General features: G+C 55.1%; 1 protein-coding gene across 7 annotated transcripts; it reads left to right on the top strand.

The window, feature by feature from the left end:
* Positions 1-707: 707 nt before the first annotated feature.
* TAL1 (TAL bHLH transcription factor 1, erythroid differentiation factor) lies at positions 708-16,192 on the top strand. 7 transcript variants are annotated; one of them, XM_045477264.1, is made up of 5 exons: positions 708-797; positions 3,521-3,676; positions 7,027-7,467; positions 8,844-8,938; positions 12,631-14,462. In XM_045477264.1, the coding sequence occupies exons 3-5, from the start codon at positions 7,028-7,030 to the stop codon at positions 13,083-13,085; spliced, it is 990 nt and encodes a 329-aa protein (XP_045333220.1). In that variant the 5' UTR covers positions 708-797; positions 3,521-3,676; position 7,027; the 3' UTR covers positions 13,086-14,462. The 7 variants fall into 7 exon arrangements, 6 of the variants coding, with proteins under 6 accessions (XP_045333220.1, XP_045333221.1, XP_045333219.1 ...); XM_045477265.1 differs by lacking the exon at positions 708-797 and adding an exon at positions 834-1,045; XR_006712272.1 differs by lacking the exon at positions 708-797 and adding an exon at positions 15,428-16,192 and having other exon boundaries at positions 1,052-3,676; positions 12,631-13,301.
* The last annotated feature ends 410 nt before the right edge of the window (positions 16,193-16,602 follow it).

The following is a 16,602-nucleotide window of genomic DNA, read 5'->3' as shown; positions in this document are numbered from 1 at the left end:
TACGAGGGATGGGATGTTCCCGGGCTCTGGGCTCAGCCTGGAACTCAAGCAGAATGGACGTTTAAATCGCTCCGTTGACAGCAATTCTGCCTCCACAGAGCCCCCGGCTGTGAGCTCAGTCTATGCCACGGGAGGCAAGCAAGCTCCATTTTAGAGCAGAAAGGAGCCAGGGCTGAAGGGGGTGGGGGGCCGGGGGGGGGTGCTGGGAGCTTCCTGGGATGAGGAACTGCCCATTGAAATCCGGGTGTCTAGGACTGGAGAAAGAATGGATGCCGGGGAAGGGTTGGGAGTGATGGTTTTGGTGTCGGAGGTAGGGACGGGGTGCTGTGATGAGAGTCGCTGAAGAAAGGTGTCTCGAAGGCCGTGGGACTGAGGTTGCGGGGTGCCCGGTTCCCCAGAGGCTTCGGGATCAGAAATGGGGCTGGACTCGCCGAGTCCTAGACCGCGCGCCCAACTCTCTCCGTGGCGCATTCCGGAGCCGGTCCCAGCGCCGCGCAACCAGTCCCCGCTCCCTCCGGTGAAATTGCCAAATTAAAATGAATCATTTGGCCCATAATGGCCGAGGCGCTTATCGGGGGCGAGCGGACCCGCGGCAGTGCCTTATCTCGGCGGCGCACACGGCCCCGGCGCGCCTCGGCCCATGCTAACGAGGCCCAGAACGTGAGCGGGGATTAGCGCGCGTCGCTGGAGGAGCCTGGGCGCGCGGGCGGGGGACGGGGACGGGGGGCGGGGGCGGGCCTCTGCACTGAGGACCAGGCCTCAAAATGGCCACACGCGTCCCCCCGTAGCGGCAAAACGTGAGCATTCTGGCCTTTTTCTAGGGGGAGGCAACCTACGGCCTCCCGCGGAATTCCCCGTCAGTTCCTCTCTCCCTTTCCCCCCGCTCGCAGAAGAGGTCTTCGCTCCTTTTCCCTGGGTTTCTTTCGATGGGGGGCATTTTCCACGGACGCCCTCCGCTCGCCGCCGCCGCCCCTCCCGCCACGGAGACTCTCTTCCTTCCTTCCCCTTTTTCCTTACGCAATATACAGAAATGCGCGAGGCGGTGGTTGGTTTTCATTTCTTCTTGGTGGTTGTGTGCATGCGGTGGGATTGTGAGTGCGTGTGTGAGCCGTCGGCAATGCTGACTTCTTCCGAGTGTGGTCTTCCCAGGCGATGGGCTGTGTGTCCGAGTGTGATGGTGTCCGCGCCCTTTGGGTTGTTGATTTGGATTCTTCAAGCCCTTCTGCGTTTTCATCGTTGTATACAGTTATGCTCGTTGGCTTTCTCGTCACGGGTCTGCCTCTGGGTGTTGGGTTGTGTGGCCTTGGCGATTGTGTTTGGGTGGTTTCGTTGTGTCGGGCGTGTGTGATCCTGACTACCTTAGGTGTCTGTCCGTGAGCGATTGCGTTGGACTGATTTCGTTGTGGCGCGTTGGACAATGTGCGGGCCGACCATGTCGACTTGCGGGGCAGTGTTGGGTTGTGTTTACTTTGCTTCCCTTCTGTGGGGCTGGACCGTGTGTGGTCCTGTCCATACTGGGTTGTGTGCTTGTGTCCTTTAGAAGTGCATTTGCAAATCGCTGGGGGGTGGAGGGGAGGGCGAGCAGGAGATGGGGCCGCAAGTTGAGGAGGCGGCAAGGGGGCGGGGAGAGGGATTTCACATTTTATTCCAAATTATGATGTATTCGGAAGCCAGTGTTGGCTTGGATGGGCAGACGGAGCCCGGTCGGCGGCTGCTCTGTCCAGAGGCCAGCCTGTGCCCCGGTGTTCGAAGGGTTTGTTAGAGTGGGAGGTTCTTCAGGCTCGGAGCTGAGCAGCGCTCGCCAAGGCCCGCTCCTTCAAGCCGGTAGCCGCCGGCTTCGGTTTCCGCCGCACCCAGGCTTCATCCATTTCTGGTCAGTTTCGCGGGTACCTCCGCCGGGGTCTGCGGGAGAGGCCTGGAAAAGACAATGGGCGCATTCTCCAGGTTTCGCGCCTTGGGTGGGGACCCTCGGGATAATCTCCAAAGAACACTTTCCTATCCCCTCCCCGGGTGAACGACATTGCCGCGTGGGTCAGGTACACGTCGCGTCGGTGACCCCGGCCAGGCTTTGTGGAGGGATGGGGTTAGTGCTGCCCTCGCTGCGAAAAAATGGATTTTGTTTTGCCAGTTATTATGGTTACTGATGTCGTCGCCATCATCCTCATCGTCATCATCATCCTTTTTAATTAAAGTAATCGTTCAGAAGCGAAGCGGCTTGTCCCTTTTAGCTTCTTTGGAGCGATAACAAAGCAGCGCCGTTTCCCGCCCCCCCCCCCCCCGCTCTATTTTTTAAGTTGCTGAGCTTGGGGTTGTGAGAGAAAATGGAGAGAGGGACGGACACACAGACTCTGTCATAAAGCAAAAATTAACCCAACCTAAGATACGGGAATGAGTGAATTCTCCCTTCTTCCCACCCCTCCCCCCATTTCGATTAGAAGAGGAGAAAGAAAATCTCCCGCATTGGACTGAAACTGCAGGGAAGAATTATTCCTGTATTTCTACCAAAGCTGGGGTAAAAAAAGAGTCCTTTGGAATTAATCCAAGGCTTCGATGTGTAATCATAAACTGGACAATTTAGGCAAAACAAATTAAAACCCTTCGGAGGAAAAAAAAAAGCAGGCTAAATCTCACTACACTACACCCTGGGAAGCAGTATTGGGTTTGTGTTTATCCTTCCTCCCTTTGCCTTGTTTATTGCTGCAAGGAATTACTAGAATTCTCCTTTACTCTGCTAGTCTGAACACTGAAAAATTGAAAATCATTGTGTGGGGATGGTTGAAAGGAAGATGGGGGCTACCTGTGTCTCTCTCTTTCTTTCTTTCTTTCTTTCTTTCTTTCTTTCTTTCTTTCTTTCTTTCTCAATAGGAAGAAAAGAGGGGACCTAGATAGATCAAGATATCTCTCCCTCCCCTCCCCCATCCTCTTGGATCAGTGCTGTTCTGACTCCATTTCTCTGAGAAAGTAGCTTTTGGAATTGGGTTCTGGTTTCGCTTTGGGCTAGAGGTGGATATGGAGAGAATGGGGGCCTTGGAGGTTCTGCCCCACAGATCAGGGTCTGAAGACTGGAATCCCCTTTTCCAACACACATTTCCCACCCACCCGTGCTAGGCGTTGTGGCTGCTGCTTGGGCCTGACCCGGGTTCCCAAGCCAGCCAACCGCATAGACACGTCAGTGCTTAGAAAACAAACTCGGCTGGCCGCACTGAACCAGACATCCCGGTTGGAGGGCCCGAAAATGTTCTGGCAGTCTGTGGAGAGTTCGTTTTTTTGTTGTTGTTGGAGTAAATAGTTATTCCTGATTGGTCAGGTGTAGGGTTCTTTTTAAAGGGGGGTTGGGGGGAGGCTTCAAGCACCTGCAAGTTGGGGGCAGAAAGCTGTTTGCAATTCCCTAGGCTGGTCGGCGGCGAGGACATGAGGTAATTCCCAGCCATTGACCCCCATTTCTCTCTCTCCCTCCCTCTCGCCCTCCCTCTTTCTCTCCACCCCCATCTTTCCTGGAAACTCGCTTTGGGCGCGGCAGACTGCCCAGGACCACACCGTGGCCTAACTGCTGGTCTCTCAGCGAGAGAGGGGGAAAGCAAAGACCCCAGTCCACAACTTGGACCTTGGCTCCCGCCCCTCTCCGGCGGAGTGGAGATCCTATTCAGAGGGGCCTGTCTCTCTAAATATGCCCCAGGTGAGTTTTGGGGGAACAGTTATCGGTGGCAACAGTGTCCAGGAAGACCTTGGGTTCCGGCCTGGGGTGGGGGAGGCTCAGGACAGAGGCCAGTCCGGTGTCCGATTGGGTGAGGGGAGGACGAGCCCAGAGCTGGGAATCCGGGATCCGTGCTTCTGTGGTTTCTAGCGGGACCCTTTCTTTTTTCAATCCTGGGTAAAAACACCTAGCTGGACTTAGCCCTCCAGGCCGCTCCCATCAGTCCTGGTCCTGTGCTTGCTTCACAAGGCTCCTAACTCTGGGGCAGCTATTTCTGGGTGGCGCAGGCTGCGTGTGCCTGGGCCGCTGGCAGGAAGAAGGCCCAGCCATCCTGGCTAGTGCAGTCCCAACTCCGGTGGGCCTTGACCGGGGCCTGAGGCCTAGAGCGGAGCGCCGCTGGAACACTCCTCCACTCTGGTAGTAGCAGGGAATATGGTTCTGTTCTCGCGAATGCAGCGCAGGCTTGGGGCTCCCCCGGGGGTTCGTTCGGGTGTGGGTGCAATATGAAGGGCAGGAAGCTAGTTCTTACCCCAGGTACCAGCGGAGGCTGTTTTCACATGAGAAATTTTCCCTGCCCGGAATTGGGAGCTGCCGAGACCCCGTTGCTGCCCCCCAGGAGCTCCTGGGATCCCTGCCTTGTTCAGACTCGAACGGAAACGTTGCGGCCATCTGGCAACAGGAGATGAGGATCCGGTGTTGGGGGCTGCGAGCTGGTTCTGGGCCGCACAAAGACAGAGGAGTTGTAATGGTCAAAATAGTCTAGTGCGATTCTGTTCAAAAGCTTCTCCCCATTCCTTTGTCTTCCCCAAATAAAAACAAATGAACAAAGTAAAAATCACTCGGGCTTTCCTTTCAGTAATCTTAACCAAAGCCAAGTGATTGGGGTTAGTCTCCTACAACCAGAGGTGCTTATGAGTCCGCTGTTGGCTTCTTCTGGAGCATGGACCCTTGGCATGGGTGATCCTGGTTGCAGAACAGCCTGCCGGGTTTTCCTAAGGTTCAGGGATGGGCGGGGGGAGAGGTCGGCCACAGACCCTGGGGGCCAATCAAAGGTTTCTCACGGGGAGCCTCCGAGATACAGATATTTATAGGCCTCTGGGGAGGGCATTTGGGGCCAGAGTCAACTCATCTGGAATATGTGCTCCTCTTGCCCCTTGGGGACCCGCGCCTACATGAAGCCTCAGAATTAATCAGAGGGTATAAATGTGTCATAAGGAGAGCTTGAACTCAGTCTGGTGATTGCAGTGTGCACCATTGGTCACTCTGGTTAGAAGCTGGGGCTGAAGCACGTGTCACTGGGCACACAACGGTGTGTGGGGACAGTAAGGTAGGGAACCAGCACCTTGGGGGTTGTATATTTTGCCACAGGATGGTATATTACTGGTGCATTTCACTGCTGCAGGGGAGCCAGGAACACCAGACTGGTATACCTCTGGTGCATTTCTAGTGGCTGCAGTGTCTTGGCAGTCCCATTCTGTGGATACAGATCTATTGTTTCCGCCATAATCGTAAACTCATTTCCAATGAAGCCTTGTGAACCCACTGCTTTTGCAGCTCATGTACACCAGGTCTTGGGGAATTCTGTTGTCTGCAGGGCGAGCCCCTGGAGCTGGCAGACCCAATGCAGAAGTGCAATCTGAATGACAATTCTCCATCAGCTTGTGTGTCTGGTGGCAATTTTGCTGAGCCCCAAAGAGGTTTCAGAAGGTCGGGTCTCTCTTCTGGAGCTGGAGGATATTTCCCAGGCCAACTCTTGTCCGGAGCGGTGCAGTGGCAGAATGGCTGCCGCGAGTGATTAGATGCCCTTTGGTTGGGGATGAATTGGATTTTTGTGTATTTTCTGCTATAAAGTATCCTAACCATCTAATTCAGAGAGCAGAAATCTTCTTTTGGACATCTTATGAAGCCTGTTGGGTTGATTATATACGTATTTTATTAAAAGAACTCACAAGCATCCCCAAACTGCAGACCCAGAGTCTCATGGTTTTTTGGTTTTCATTCTTTCGGGAGCCTGGCTCTATTGGCATCGAAGCAGGGTGGTGGAAGGCCCCCAGTCAGTGTTAGTGGGGAGTGGAGCCTCTGTGGTCACCCTGGTGTATGGTTGTGGAGAAGAGAAGGAGTGTCCTCAGCCCCAGGGATATACATGGGAGGGGGTACACAGGAGGATAGCTCAGACAGAGTGAGATAGAAGTTCTGGTCCCGCTCTGTGGCTCTGTGGCCAATAGGTTCATGTGACCTTGGGCAAGGCATTCCCCTGGATGGTCCGGATAATGTTTACTTGAGCATTTGCAGGTGCTTTTAAATGCATAAATGAGGTATTGCCCCCATTTCCCAGAGGACACCACGGCAGGAGAGGGGGATGGAAGAGTTCAAGGGCCTTCGTGATACCTCTTCCCGCTCACAGATGGGAGCCTAGACCCCGGTGGCCTCAGGAGCATTCTGAATGCTGAGGCTCCATAGCCCTTCAGCCAAGCCTCCCCTCCAGACCCCACCTCACTTGAGTCCAGCTAGGCAGAAGGAGGTGGAGTGTGTGGGGGACGTAGGGCTAGGATCATTTTCTTCCTTCCCAGTGTCTCATCTCTGGTCTCGGTGGGAGTAAAGGGCCACCGGGGTTTCCAGCAGCTGCCCAGAATACACGGCGTATTTGCTTACTACAGACAGACAACCCCTGCAGGGGGGTGCGTATGTGTTGAAAAGACAGCAAGAAGCGCTGCCAGCTGTGGCACAGTGGACCCCAGGCCCTGTAGCCTCCATTCCCTGAATTCCCTACTTGCACCCCTCCCAGGTTTCTGGATGTTCGTGTGCGGGCGGCAGGCTGGGGGCGGGTATTGCTGAGGGTGGTTGGAAAAGCACCCCACCTCCGCGCCACAGTTTCCCCGCCAAAACCAAAAGGGGGGCGGGAAGAACATGGTCAGGGGATTTGTTCCCTCCTCTTCCCTTGCGGCCTGAGCAGGGGGACAAGATGGTATTTCTTTCTCGCCTCTTTCTACATTTCCTTCCTTTTCCCCCTTCTGTTTTCTTTCGCTGGCTGTATTCCTTTTCCTCCAATGCCTGTCGTGTTTTTCCATCTCTTCAGTCTCTGTGTCTCCCAGGCCCCTCTCCCTTCTCCCAAACCAGAACCCCCCCCCCCTTTCTCCCTCCTGCCCCAGCCCCCCGCTGGGCCTTCAGGCCCCGGGGGAGGGCGTGTGTCCACGTGGCGCTAAGTTGGTCCGCCTCTTCCCACGTCTCGGTGCGAGAATTTCTCTGAGCCCTGCACCCCCTTCACCCACCCCTCGGTGGGCTGGGGGCGGTTGTCAGAGCGGGCGTCCGCTTGTCTGTCTGTCTGCCCGCAGGATGACGGAGCGGCCGCCGAGCGAGGCGGCCCGCAGTGACCCCCCGCTAGAGGGACGGGACGCGGCCGAGGCCCGCATGGCCCCTCCGCACCTGGTCCTGCTGAACGGCGTCGCCAAGGAGACGAGCCGCGCGGCCCCCGCGGAGCCCCCGGTCATCGAGCTGGGCGCGCGCGGCGGTCCGGGGGGCGGCCCCGCCGGTGGGGGCGGCGCCGCGCGGGACTTAAAGGGCCGCGACGCGGCGGCGGCGGCGGCCGAAGCGCGCCATCGGGTGCCCACCACCGAGCTGTGCAGACCTCCGGGGCCCGCGCCCGCCTCGGCCCCCGCGGAGCTGCCCGGCGACGGCCGCATGGTGCAGCTGAGCCCACCCGCGCTGGCGGCCCCCGCCGCCCCCGGCCGCGCGCTGCTCTACAGCCTCAGCCAGCCGCTGGCCTCGCTCGGCAGGTCAGGGCCGCGGTGGGAGGGGGCGGGGTGGGCGGGCGGCACCCCGGGAAGCATCCTGCCGGGGCGCCCCTTGTGCCCCTCGGAGCGACCGCGCTTAGCGGCGGGAGCGCAGGAAGGGAAGGGAGTAGTAGCCCCGAGGGCGGAAAAGTCTGCTCGCTGGAGCCCGTGCGCGAGCAGACGGGAGCCCTTTGTGGGAGTGTGCGTGTGCGCGGGGCCGGGGGTGGCGTGCCCCGTGCGTGTGCGGCCTGCGTGGGTGTGCGTGAGCCCGCGAGGGGTCCACGCCTTTGGGCGTGCAGGCATGTGGCCGGCAGTGAGTGGAAGCGCGCTGGCTGTGCTGGGTGTTGGTAGTGTGTGCGTGCGTGGTGGCTAGTGGCCCGAAGGGAGCCGCTGGCGTGTGGGTACCGGGCAAGAATGTGTCTGAATGCGCTCCGCTGTGAGATTCTTCTGGAAACTGCAGCCCTCAGTGGACAGGTAAGAGATACGGAGCTGATGGTCGTTGCAAGAGGGTTCCCTCTTCGGAAACTGCTCCAGGGCGCATCTGGGGAGTGGATCCCTCCCTCTCCTCCTGAGCCCCTCCTGAGCCCCTCTGCCCCTCGGCCGGGCTGGGCAGGGCGGCAGTTGGGGGAGGGGTGCGGTGTATACCCCTCTCGGTGTGAGGGTGTCCATTTTCCTGCTGGGGCCACTGAGATGGCGGGGAGATAGAGGTAGAGGTGGCGCGCAGACAGGAAGATGAGGCAGGGGTTGATAATGTGGGCCAGTTATTGAGTCTGTGGGAGACCCCGAGAAAGAAGCCATGGAAAGCACAGAGTGGGTGATGGGGGGGGCATGTAAACAGTGGTGAGTCAAGGTTTCCTTTCTGTTGAATGTCGGCGGCCCCCATGGGACCCCCGATGAAGGTGGGGCGATCTGGGGGGAAAGGGATGGTGTGCCTTGTGAGGGGCTAGAGTTGCACAGCACACAAGGTATGAAGGCCACATCTGCCTGTATGAGTACCTGTTTGGGAGGGGAGGTGTCTGGGGATCCTGTGCTTGTACCGGGAAGGGGAGTATGCTTGCCTGTGAGTTGCGTGTGTGTTCATTATTGCATTTGTTCCATGTGTTCACTTATCATTTGTGTGGGGGGAGGGGTGTGTGGGAGTGTGGTCCCTCCTCCCCTTGCTTGTCTCACCGGGGAGAGAGGGTGGGAGCATTCTGTGAGTGTGTTTGGGTGTGTGTGTGATGCTCCTTCTATTCCAAACTCAGGTGTGAAGGGAGCAGGAGCCCCCTTGTTTTCCCAAGGGTGGTGGGAGGCTCAAGAACACGTGGGGAGGATCGCTGAGGAGGCTTTCTCCCCTCCACCTACGTGTGATCTTGTGATCTGCCTGCTCCCTCCCACAGTGGGTTCTTTGGGGAGCCAGATGCCTTCCCCATGTTCGCCACCAACAACCGAGTGAAGAGGAGGCCCTCCCCTTATGAGATGGAGATTACTGATGGTGAGTCTACCTGCTTCCACCTTTGTGTCCTCCCTCATGCTCCTTAGAGCCCCTTGAAGGTGGGATCCTTGGGCACTACTCCATGGGTGTCTCACATAGCTGGGTTGGCTGCCTTGGAACCAGAGTCTGCCAGAATCCTCACCCTGCAACTAGACCTGGGACTAGGGGAAGTCATGGGCTGGGCTGGGGGCCCCTCTCATGGTCCTGGGAAGAGGGAAGTGGTGCTGAGGACACACTGAGGCATTTAGCCCAAACCCCTGGAGTCAGTTGTAGTCCCCACTGTAGCTCCATTCCAACCCCTGGCAAGAATCGCAGGCGGAGCGCAGAACACGTGGTGCTCCCTGCCTCTAAGCGCTGCCCCTCAGGGATTTCTTGCACCTCCCAAGTCCTTTTTGGAGTCTGGAGTCTGGACTGCCTGGAATTGCACATTTAAGGGCCTTGTCCCAGGACCCTATATTGTGGGGCCATCTCGTCTCCGTTCCACACCCAGAACTGAGAACTGGAGTTTCCTTCCTGACATCCTAGATTCCCTGAGAAGGTCCTTGGCACTACTACAGTGAACTACCCGAGTAATCTTTGGCACTTAACTTGGGGGAAGGGGTTGGATGAATGGGAAATTTGGAGTATCCCCTCCCTCTCCCCAGTGTTGATCTGATGCAGTAGATGGGACCCAACACCAGGGGGCAGGAGAGCAGGCTCTTCCAGAGCCCAGGACTTGGAGCCAATCCCTGGAGCCTCCAGTGCTTCAGCCTGGCTGGGGCCTGGGGCTCCAGTAGGAAGGGCACCTGAGGCCTTGAAGCCACACTGGGTTTATTCAAGGAGCCAGTAAGAGGGATATGTATTGAGCTGGAGCTTCTGGAGAGGAGTCCTCTGTGGTGTTCTGGAGAGGAGGGGGCCTAGAGTCTGGACAAGGAACAGGCCTCATAAGACCTGATCAGCCTGGGATATGGGGTGTAGGTCCAAGAGGGAAGGGTGATGACGTGTCAGTGCTGTTAGGTTAGAGAGGGGAGGTGGGTATACCAAACAGGAAATAGGCAGAACCAGTCCCGAAGTTCCCCAGGGAAGAGGCATTTTCTGCAGAGGGCAGAAGCAGCGAGAATCAGGCATAAAAGAGAGGAAGGAGGAGAGGGGCAAGAGGGTGAGGATTTGGGGGGAGCACAGACGTATAGGGAGACCATTACCCATAAATGTCACTAACATTTACTGAGCACCTACTCAGTACCTGGCCACGGAGAGTCAGAGGGTGCAGAGGGATGGACAGACTGGGGGAAGAGGAGGGTGTGGAGAGGTGGGAGGTTCTCTGGGAAGGTGCCAGCGAGGAAGAGGCAGAAATGGAGGTGAGAGGAGGGTATGTGTGTGGGGGTGCAGAATCTGTCCATGAGACTTGGAAGTCAAAGGTATAACCAGAAAGAGTCCAAAGAAGTGGAACTAATTCGAGGTGTAAAGTCGGGACTTGATGTGGATTCCTACTGCTGAACTTTTCTGGCTCTCGGTTTCCTCATTTGTGAAGTGGGGAGAGTAATTGCTTCCTTACAGATTGCTGAAAGAGTACAATGGGGTAAAGTGTTTTTAGGGCCTGGCTCAGGGTAGGCGCTCCTTCTGGAGTTCTGTCTAGCTGTAGCTGTGACAGCACTTATAATGCCCCTCCTCACCTAGGAGCTCCCTAAAGATCAGTCAGCATTACCATGGAGCAGGGACGGTCTTCTCTATGTCACAGCTGAGGGACACCCCTCTGTCTGGCCTGGAGGCCAAAGAACATGGAGTTATTTCCTCCGCAGCAGCCCAGGGTAGGACTGCCAGCACAGTGCTGTTTTTCCCAGCTTGGGTCTGGCCTTTGGCGAAGAGTGCATTGGGCTGGGGCCTGTTGGGGTTTAGAAAGACAGCTTTCAGAGGCACAGTGGGCAGGGAGTGAATGATCCGCTCTGAGAGAATATCGTGTGTGTGTATGTGTGCATGTGTGTATACGTGTGTATGTGTGTGTGCACGTGCATGTAAGAGAGACAGATGATGAAGCTAGAAGTGCTGGCATGGATGAGCTGTCCCAGCCTCAGTCTCAGTGGAATGAGCAGTGGGTCTTAGGTGATGCCTTGACCCTTCCTCTCCTCGTCTCCCCTACTCAAGTTTCCCCATTCTGAGGTCTGGCTCTAGGGGTCATCAAAGAGGGCAAATAAATATCCCAGGACTGGGAGTTCCTTCAGTGCACAGAGCTTCCTGATGACTGCTGGGAGCTTGGCTGTGTGCCTCAGTGTTGGGGAGGGAAGCGGTCACCTCAGCCCAGGAGCTCAGGAACACTTGCAGGGCCCTGTTCTATTTTCTCTGGCTTTGGGCATCCCAGGTCAGGCTTGGATATTTTGTGCAGTGCTTTGAACACCATAGGTGCTCAATACATGCACGCTGGTGTCTGCTACTGCTCCACAAGTCTTAGTACGTGAATATAGTCTGAAATTGGTCTAGTCTGTAATCAGTGCATTGTAGACATGGAGAGACTGAGGTAGCCCCCAGACACCTGCTCAGAGCCTCACGCCGTGCCTGTGCATGGCTGTCTCTCCACTCCTCTCCTGGGGGAGAGAGCCCACAGGGTGGGTGGGCCCTTTTCCCTCTTGTCTGTGCTCTCTACTCCATTCCCCCTCCTGCCAGCATGATCAGTTAGCAAACATTTACCAAACCCCTGCTCTGGGTTTTCCATCACCCTTAGTATAAAGTCCCCACCCTGACTGCAGAGACTTATGGGGTCTGGATTCAGCCTACTCTGATCACAACCACACTGATTAGCCAGGCTGGCTTCAGCCATTTTCCAGCTCAGGGCCTTTGCCATACCATTCCCTCCTCCCTTCCTGTGGCTGCTGGCTCTTGTTTAGCCTTAGTTCTTACCTTCTAGATGTCACTTTTCTCCAGTATGCCATCCCCAACCACCTCAGCTAAATGTAGTGGCTCCTTTCCATATTTTATTACATTCCGCTTCCTGTTCATTTGTTATTTGTTTGTACTTGTTCATCATCTGTCATCACCATTAAAATGGAAGTTCCGTGAGGGCAGGGACCCTGTCTGTTTTGTTCATCATGTTCCTTGGTGCCTGGTTATTAGTAAATAACTGATGGTTGGGTGATAATAGCTGACATTTATTGAATGTTTTATCTGAGGCAGGTATTGTCTTAAGGACTTTACCTGTGTTCGTTGTTAGATCCATATGACAATCTTGTGACTTTAGTTGCTAGTATTATCTCCATTTTACAGATGATGAAGCTAAAGCACGGGGAGTTTAAGTAACTTGCCCAGTCACTCTCTAGTGAGTAATAGTCAGGAATCATCCCGGAAAGTCTGGCTCCAGAGTTTGTCACAATGAATGAATGAGTGAATGACAAATGGTCCCTGTCCTCAAATGTTTCACAGCCCAGACAGGGCAACAAGCATAGACACAGACAGCAATGATCAAAAGTAATGGAGATCAGGCGGTTGGAGGGCCGTGATGGTTGGTGAGGTCTGTCCCAAGGGGTGGAGGGAAATCCTCAGAGAGGAGGAAACAGATGAACTGGGCTTTACAAGCTGAATAGGAGTTTTCTAAGTAAAAGGTAAGGGAAGGCGTTCTGGGTTTCCCCAGTTTCCCAATGACTGGTTTCTCTTCTTCCCCACAGGAGAAGGTGCCTTGGGGCACCTCCATTTCACCGTTTTAACTCTTGTCCCCCTACCTCCAGGTCCTCACACCAAAGTCGTGCGACGCATCTTCACCAACAGCCGAGAAAGATGGCGGCAGCAGAATGTGAACGGGGCCTTTGCTGAGCTCCGCAAGCTGATCCCCACACATCCCCCAGACAAGAAGCTCAGCAAGAATGAGATCCTCCGCTTGGCCATGAAGTACATCAACTTCCTGGCCAAGCTGCTCAATGACCAGGAGGAGGAGGGTACCCAACGGGCCAAGCCTGGCAAGGACCCCGTGGTGGGGGCTGGTGGAGGAGGCGGTGGGGGAGGGGGCGGTGCACCTGCAGACGACCTGCTGCAGGACATGCTCTCCCCCAACTCCAGCTGTGGCAGCTCTCTGGATGGGGCCGCCAGCCCGGACAGCTACACAGAAGAGCCGGCACCCAAGCACACGGCCCGCAGCCTCCATCCTGCCATGCTGCCAGCCGCTGATGGAGCAGGTCCTCGGTGATGGGGCCAGGGCCACTCAGGACCGGCCAGGAGGGCAGCCTCAGGCTGCTGGGACCGTGGGCTTCAGGGCAGGTGGGGTGAGGATTGGGCAGCTCTGAAGCAGGGCAGTGGACTTGACGAGCCTTCCTTGATGTCTGAACTTTGGGAAGTCCTAACTGCCCCGGCTGGCTTTCCTGTTTCCTGACTCAGTGGTAGAACAGAAAAATGGAGCAAAGTGGTAGGTACTTTTTATGAAGACGGCACGGTCTTCCCCTCCCCCAAATCCCTAAGACTTTAAAGTAAAGAGCTCAACTGGCACTGCTTTTGGCCTGGAGCTTGGGACCCCCGTCTTTGCTGAGACTTGGGGTTGTCAGCTCTCCCCTGGGGCATCCAGCAGCCTCTGCCTTGCCTTCAGCACCACCCCCCCCAAGCTGGCTGGAGTGGCTTGTGTGGCCACTCTGTCCAAATATGTAGGTACCTGGTAGCTGCCCATTTCTGGGTGAGCCCCATCTTCACCCAGGCCCATGTTGGTCCACCCAGCTTGCCAGCTGCCGCAGAGAGTCACAAGCCTCGAGGTGCCTTCTTCAGGGCCTGGTTGAAGAAGATGGCCAGTGGACAGCCTGCTCTTGATTAGCTGGGCCAGAGGGTCAGAAAACCCAGTAGCCCTTACTCTTGCCCCGGGATCAAAGCTCTGCTTTCTCCCCACTGAGACTTGCCTTCCTAATCCTTGTGGCTGTGGGAACCGAGTCTGTAGTTGGGAGCATGCCCTGTTGGGCCTCATGTGAAGGCAGAGAGAGGGAAAGTGATTAGAATGAGTTGAGCAAGAGCTGTTTAGGGCTGTGGGTTCACATCCCGATGGTGTCTCAGAGCTTCCTGCCTGTATTCTGAGCTCCCCATCACTGTTTGTACGGTGAACGAATGCCAGTGTGCCGATGGGCATGTGCTTGTGCTGACAATGGATGCACAGCCCCATCTGTGTGTCCTCGCAGATGCTCAGAGGGACCTTCTCACCCCCAGGAAGTCTGCTTGCTGATGGTCTGGTCTGTGTTCTGAACTCAGTTGAGCGCAAACCCTGTCCTATGAATTTCTGGCATTTGGGATTTTTGCTTGACTTCAGTTACTGGTGGGATCTTTAGGTCTTGATAGGACCCAGGCGCCAGCCCCCTTCTGGGGCATGGGAAATCCAGAGACCAGAGACCAGGCCCTGGCTGAGACCCAGACATATGCACAATCACTTAGCAGAATCTTCAACACCCCTCGGTTATACAGCTTTCAGTCACCTAGGGTGTGTATGGGAGGCTGGCTTACTGCAATAAGAGTGTCCCCCTCCAAAAGTTGTACATGAAAGTTTTGTAAATCAAACCCTTATCCTTCATCTTTTAAAGAATTACTACTGCAAGTCCTTTTGTAAAGTGAAGAATTTTTTTGTAGAGTGGACCCACTGTCCTGTTGATCTCTTGTGTCAATCCACATGGTGGGACATGGTTTTCTTAAGGCCAGGCCTGCCTGTGACATGCATTCCAACCCCGTGGAACACACTCCACCCAAGTCCTATATACCTGTCATTGTACCCTCAAGTCACCGCAGCCATCTCCCACCAGGCTCTGCCTTTGGGGTTAGAGGGAAAACAATCCCTTGTGGTGAAGGACCTTGAGCACAGCCGAATGCGGATGGCATGATCCCTGCTCTCTCCCCTCCCTCTTAAGTTGTGGGGTCCAGTTTGTGAGTAAGGGGGGAACATGGTAACCCTTATAGTACCATTCTCCATCCATTTAAGACCCCCAACATCCTATTTTGGTGAACTTAGGATTGGTTTCTTTCCAGTACTTGGAAGCTCCTCCAAGATGTGGAGCTCCTCCAAGATTCCCACAGATGTGGGGAATCCCATCTGTCTAAAGATGGAGCCCCTGTCCTAGGTCCTAAGACTCTATTTACCTCCTGGCAGAGTAATTTGACTTGGGAGTGAAAAGTGGCCACAGTATGGATGAGTGGAGACGATTTAGGAGATGATCACACATTCTATCAGGAACTCAAGCTTCTGGCTTCCTCCTCTCTCAGACAATATGGATGTTACCTCTCTCAATGTCGGTTTCTCATAAACACCCTGGTTTGGCCTGTCTCCTAGGGCTGTGGTGTAGACTGAGTGGAATCATGAAAGTAGCATTTTGAAACCAGAAAGAACCCTTCTGCCCTCAATATCATTGCTGCAGTGGGGTTTCTCACCCTGAGTGCAGGGCCTGGGCAGTGGGCCAGCCTGCCTGACTGCATAGCATTTGAGTAATCTAGGTTCCAAACCACTTTTGCCTGAATTATCCTGATTGTCCACATTTCTCCAGATTGACCTCATTTTCGTTTCCTTCCAAGGGGAGGCACAGGAGTAAGAATGGAAAAAGATACGGGCGGAATATGTAAAACGTAATACAGCTTCCCCAAACTGGCCTGGGTAGGGAATGGTAAGGCTTCATGTCTTTGCAAGACCTACAGAAGATCCAAAATTTTCATTTTCATGTCCAACTGCGCACCCTCCGCCCCACCCAGCATACCCTTCTTCTTCCTCTGCCTCACCTGTAAAGAGATGGCAACATTCCAAGAATCATATCTCTGCGAAGGGAAGGAATGTAAAGGAAAAAAAAAAGCGTGGAGAAGAGAGATGATTGTAATGACCGGAGGGATTCACATCTTTTCAGGAAAATTCACATGCTTTTATTGGTGGTGGCAACGACAAGATGGTACAACCTTTATCCTATTCCGAAAACAGAACAGAGGGCACAGCATCTGTAGTCAGCTGACAACTATCTTGGCCTTTGGGGCTGGTCTGGTCTCGTACTTGTGATTTTGATGGTACGTGGCCCCCACCAAAGGCTTGCCCTTGCCCCTGTACATAGCGCGTTGTCCCTGTGGGCGGGCCCAGCACTTTCCGTCAATGTTGTACTGTACGTGATGAGTTGTGTTGGTCTCCGCATTTTTCTGCAGAAGGGGAGTAACCGCTCCGGGTACCTTGACCTTTGTACAGCCGGGAGGCCAACACTGTGGGCGTGACTCTTTAGCGACAAAACCCTTGTGGTGATGATGTGTGTATATATATAAGGATATATTGGGAAGATTTCTAAATAAAAGTTTTACAAAGGGGCCTGGACTCTGTACTTGGATCTTGCGCCCCCAGGCCTGAGAGTTGGGACATTAAAAGGAAAGGTCTGACAAGAGTCTGTCTCCCTGGATATAGAGGGGCCTCCAGGACTCAGCTGTTCCCTCAGGGTGGGATGATCCCACCCTGAGGCTCCCCGCCTTAGAGGTTCCATTCTTTTCCCTCTCCCAGGCCTCACAGAGGGGGCCTCTTCTGAACATTGTGTACCTGTACTTGTGGCGCAGGGCCACCCCACAGGTGGCCTCCTCTGTGTGCTGGGTTCAGCCTGTATGGCTGGGGCAGTGGCTTTCCTCATAAGTTCAGGACAGATTAAGGTCTCACCAGAGGATGGTCCCAGGTGCTCTGATGACTCCATGGAGGCTGCAGCTCTAATACCTGACTCTCGAGGATTGGG

The sequence above is a fragment of the Leopardus geoffroyi genome, chromosome C1 (assembly GCF_018350155.1).
Source record: "Leopardus geoffroyi isolate Oge1 chromosome C1, O.geoffroyi_Oge1_pat1.0, whole genome shotgun sequence".
NCBI classification, from domain to species: Eukaryota; Metazoa; Chordata; class Mammalia; order Carnivora; family Felidae; genus Leopardus; species Leopardus geoffroyi.
Note: the sequence above shows the minus strand (reverse complement) of the source record. Positions and strands in the feature narration are given on the sequence as shown.

What these genes read in the sequence shown, in the direction of transcription:
- TAL1 (XM_045477264.1), top strand. Translation starts at nt 7,028, where the DNA reads ATGACGGAGCGGCCGCCGAGCGAGGCGGCCCGCAGTGACCCCCCGCTA. An exon ending in CCGCTGGCCTCGCTCGGCAG is followed by an intron (nt 7,468 to 8,843) that starts GTCAGGGCCGCG and finishes TCCCTCCCACAG; the next exon opens with TGGGTTCTTTGGGGAGCCAG. An exon ending in TGAGATGGAGATTACTGATG is followed by an intron (nt 8,939 to 12,630) that starts GTGAGTCTACCT and finishes CCCTACCTCCAG; the next exon opens with GTCCTCACACCAAAGTCGTG.